The sequence below is a fragment of the Lathyrus oleraceus genome, chromosome 7 (genome assembly GCF_024323335.1).
Source record: "Lathyrus oleraceus cultivar Zhongwan6 chromosome 7, CAAS_Psat_ZW6_1.0, whole genome shotgun sequence".
Classification (NCBI taxonomy): Eukaryota; Viridiplantae; Streptophyta; class Magnoliopsida; order Fabales; family Fabaceae; genus Lathyrus; species Lathyrus oleraceus.
In genome coordinates, this window is record NC_066585.1 from 366,721,967 (window position 1) to 366,725,885 (window position 3,919).

The 3,919-nt window shown below is 38.7% G+C and overlaps 1 protein-coding gene across 1 annotated transcript; it reads left to right on the forward strand.

The window, feature by feature from the left end:
• Positions 1–1,388: 1,388 nt before the first annotated feature.
• On the forward strand, positions 1,389–2,367 carry LOC127103867 (uncharacterized). Its single transcript, XM_051041108.1, has 3 exons — positions 1,389–1,714; positions 1,901–1,960; positions 2,022–2,367. The coding sequence occupies exons 1-3, from the start codon at positions 1,389–1,391 to the stop codon at positions 2,365–2,367; spliced, it is 732 nt and encodes a 243-aa protein (XP_050897065.1).
• The last annotated feature ends 1,552 nt before the right edge of the window (positions 2,368–3,919 follow it).

Genomic DNA, 3,919 nt, shown 5'->3' on the forward strand with positions numbered 1-3,919 from the left:
TGTGTTTCCTAAATACATTTACGACTTGCCTTTGGAACGTGAAGTTGAGTTCGACATATATTTAATACTTGATACTAGACCTGTGTCGATGGCTCTGTATAGGTGTCGGCGTCAGAGTTGGGAGAGTTCAAGATGCGGTTTGAGGATCTTCTTGAGAAGAAGTTTAATAGGCCCAGTGTGTCGCATGGGGGCGCCAATTTTGTTGGTTATGAAGAAAGAGGGTAATATCAGATTATGTGTTGATTACCGACAACTGAGTAAGGTTACGATTAAGAACAAGTATCCTATTCCGAGGATTGACGACCTTATCGATCAGTTGGTGGGTGCTTTTGTTTTCAGCAAGATTGATTTGAGGTTAAGCTACCATCATATTCGAGTAAAGGCTGAAGATATTCCGAAGACTGCTTTTAGAACCCAATATGGTCACTATGAGTACTCAGTGATGCCATTCGGTGTGTTTAATGCACCATATGTGTTTATGGAGTACATGAATAAGATCTTCCATTAATATTTGGATTAGTTTGTGGTAATACTCATCGATGACATCTTGGTATATTCGAAGACAGGTGAAGAGCGTGCAGAACATTTGAGAGTTGTGTTGCAGACTTTACAAGAGAAAAATTTATATGCAAAGTTGTCCAATGTGAGTTCTGGTTGCGTAAAATGAGCTTCCTTGGTCACACGATTTCCAGTGGCGGGATATTAGTTTATTTGTATAAGGTATACACGGTGTTACAGTGGGAGACCCCTAAGTCTATTATTGAGATTAGAAGTTTTCTGGGTTTGGCTGGTTAGTACAGAAGATTTATAGAAGGCTTTCGAGGTTAGCTTTGCCTTTGACTCAGTTAACTCAAAATGGGAAAGATTTTGTATGGGATTCTCATTGTGAGGAAAGATTTCAAGAGCTGAAGAAGCGGTTGACAGCAACTCCAGTTTTGGTTCTACTAGATGTTAGTGAATCCTTTGTGGTGTTTTCTGATGCTCTGAATATGGGCTTGGGTGGCGTGCTTGTGTAAAAAAGTAATGTGGTAGCTTATGCTTTGAGACAACTTAAGGTTCATGAGAGGAATTATCCTACCCATGACTTAGAGTTGGCAGTTATTGTGTTTGTGCTTAAGATTTGGAGGCACTATCTATATGATGAGAGGTTCGAACTGTTCAATGATCATAAGAGTTTGAAATATTTGTTTGATCAGAAAGAGTTGAACATGAGGCAGAGAAGTTGGCTTTAAGTCTTGAAGGACTATAATTTTGAGCTGAGTCACCATCCTGGTAAAGCAAATGTAGTGGCAGATTCCTTGAGTAGAAATTCCTTACATATGTCGGCATTTATGTTTAGGGAGCTAGACTTGATCGAGCAATTCTGAGATCTTAGTTTGGTGTGCAAGATGACTCCGCGGACTGGTAGACTGGGTATGCTGAAATTGACGAACAATGTTCTGGACGAAATAAGAGAGAGCCAGAAATCAGATTTGGGATTGATGGACCGGCTAGCATTGATCAATCAAGGTAAAGAGTTGGACTTCATAATTGATGAGAATGGTGTTATGAGGTTCAGAGATAGAGTTCGTGTACCAGATTTTCCAGAGCTTAAGAAGAAGATTCTTGAAGAAGGTCATAGAAATGGGTTTAGTATTCATGTCGGTGCTGCGAAGATCTATCAAGACCATAAGAAGATGTTTTTGTGGTCAGGTATGAAGAAGGATGTTGCGAAGTTCGTCTATTCTTGTTTGACGTGTCAGAAGTCCAAGATTGAGCATTAGAGACCATTTGGGTTGATGCAACCGTTAAATATTTGTGACTGGAAATAGGATAGCATTTCGATGGACTTTATGAATGGTTTACCGGTGACGGCGAATGAAAGTGATTCTATCTGGGTTATTGTTTGCTTTCATTAAAGATCAGTTACCATTGTAGATGTTAGTGGAGGTTTACATCCACGAGATTGTAAAGCTGCATGGTATTCCTTAGAGTATTGTGTTAAGTAAAGATCTGAGGTTTACATCAAGCTTTTGGCAAAGTTTGCAAGAAGCTTTGGGAACTAAATTGAGGTTGGGTTCTGCTTATCATCTGCAGACTGATGGTCAGACTAAGAGGATTATCCAATCCTTGGAGGATTCATTGAGAGCTTGTGTGTTGGGGCAAGGAGGTAATTGGGATGGTTACTTACCGTTGATAGAGTTTACGTATAACAACCGTTTTCATTCTAGTGTTGGAGTGGAACCATATGAGGCTTTATATGGAATGAGGTGTATGACTCCTTTGTGTTGGTATGAATCAGGTGAGAGTGTAGTGCTTGGATTTGAGATCATTCAACAAACTACTGAGAAGATCAAGCTGATTCAAGAGAAGATGAGAGCATCATAAAGTCGTTAGAAGAGTTATCATGATAAGAGGAGAAAAGTTCTTAAGTTCCAAGAGGGAGATCATGTGTTCTTGAGAGTCAAACCAGTGATTGGTGTTGGTCGTGCCTTGAAGTCTCGAAAGCCCACGTCTCATTTCATTGGTCCATATCAGATCCTCCATAGGGTATGAGAGGTGGCCTACAGGGTTGCATTACCACTGTCTCTTTTGAATATTCATGATGTCTTTCGTGTGTCTCAACTTCGAAAGTACATTCCTGATCCGTCTCATATGATCCAGTTGGATGACTTGCAAGTTAGAGAGAACTTGATTGTTGATGCATCACCATTGCGGATTGAGGATCGTGAAATGAAGTACTTGCGAGAAAGGAGATTACTTCGGTAAAATTTGTATGGGGGGGACCTGCTAGTGGAAGTGTGAGGTGGGATCTAGATGAAGGTGAGAAAAACAAGAAAGGGGGGTTTGAATTGTTTGGAAAAATAAGCGCTTTTTCAAAATGAAAACCACACAATGATTTTATACTGGTTCGCTTATAACACAAAGCTACTCCAGTCCACCCGGCCGAGGTGATTTCGCCTTCAACAAGGACTTAATCCACTAATCTTGAAAGATTGATTACAAACAACGTCTAAGAGAAAGATCTCTTAGTCCTCTCAAGTATACAGACTACACAGAGTCACTTGAGGAAATAAACAAACAATAGATAAAAGATTTATGTAATCTAAAGTGCTTCTAAGAAAGCAGATATTACAATAGTAAGAACAAAGTGATTCACGTTATAAGCAACAGCTTCGTGAAGATTTAGAGAGCAAGAGTGTTTTCTTTAGCGTTGATGTTTCAGTATATTTTTCCTTGTATGTGTTGTATGCTGAATGTTGATTTGCAGTCCTTTATATAGATCAGTGAGGTAGTAGTTGAAACTGGTGGATATTAAAATGAATTTACGCCATCACTTAAATAGCTTATGCAGGATAACTTTCTCTCCTTGAAATGACTACTTACCACATATAGTATCTTCTTTATTGAAATTGGAGATTAACGTCTCTTTTTGTATTAGGAAATCCATTTGCAAACCTTTACTTGACTTTAACGTTACTCTTTCATAATTAGCAATTCCATAATCAGAGTCTTCATGTTTCTGGAGATCTTGGAATCTGCTATCTAGCTTCTGATGTTGATCTTTTGAGTTCTGATGATTTCTTCAGATAGCGCTGATAAGTTCTGGAGTTTAGAGATAGTGTTGATCAGAGTCAGAACTTCTAGAGCTTACTTCTTGTTCAGATGCTTCTGATACTTTGCTGTTTTGCTCAGAGTTAGACTTTCTTGAATGTGTTTCTACTTCAGATGCTTCTTATCTTCTGATAATTTGTATCTGATCTGGTTCTGTATCTGATGACATCATCAGATTTCTTCCTTCTTTCTTTAGAACCCTGCACACTTAGAAACTTTTCGTTAGGGTGCCATTTTTGGTTTCATCCTTTGTTATCATCAAAATCAAGGAATCTGTTGTAGAACAATTTTTGTTCTTACAATCTCCCCCTTTTTGATGATGACA

Excerpts from the sequence above, each read along its gene's own strand:
- LOC127103867 (XM_051041108.1), top strand. The coding sequence starts at position 1,389 with ATGACTCCGCGGACTGGTAGACTGGGTATGCTGAAATTGACGAACAAT. Across the intron at positions 1,715-1,900 it reads ATGAAGAAGGATGTTGCGAA|ATCAGTTACCATTGTAGATG; the intron begins GTTCGTCTATTC and ends CTTTCATTAAAG. Across the intron at positions 1,961-2,021 it reads CGAGATTGTAAAGCTGCATG|TTTGCAAGAAGCTTTGGGAA; the intron begins GTATTCCTTAGA and ends CTTTTGGCAAAG.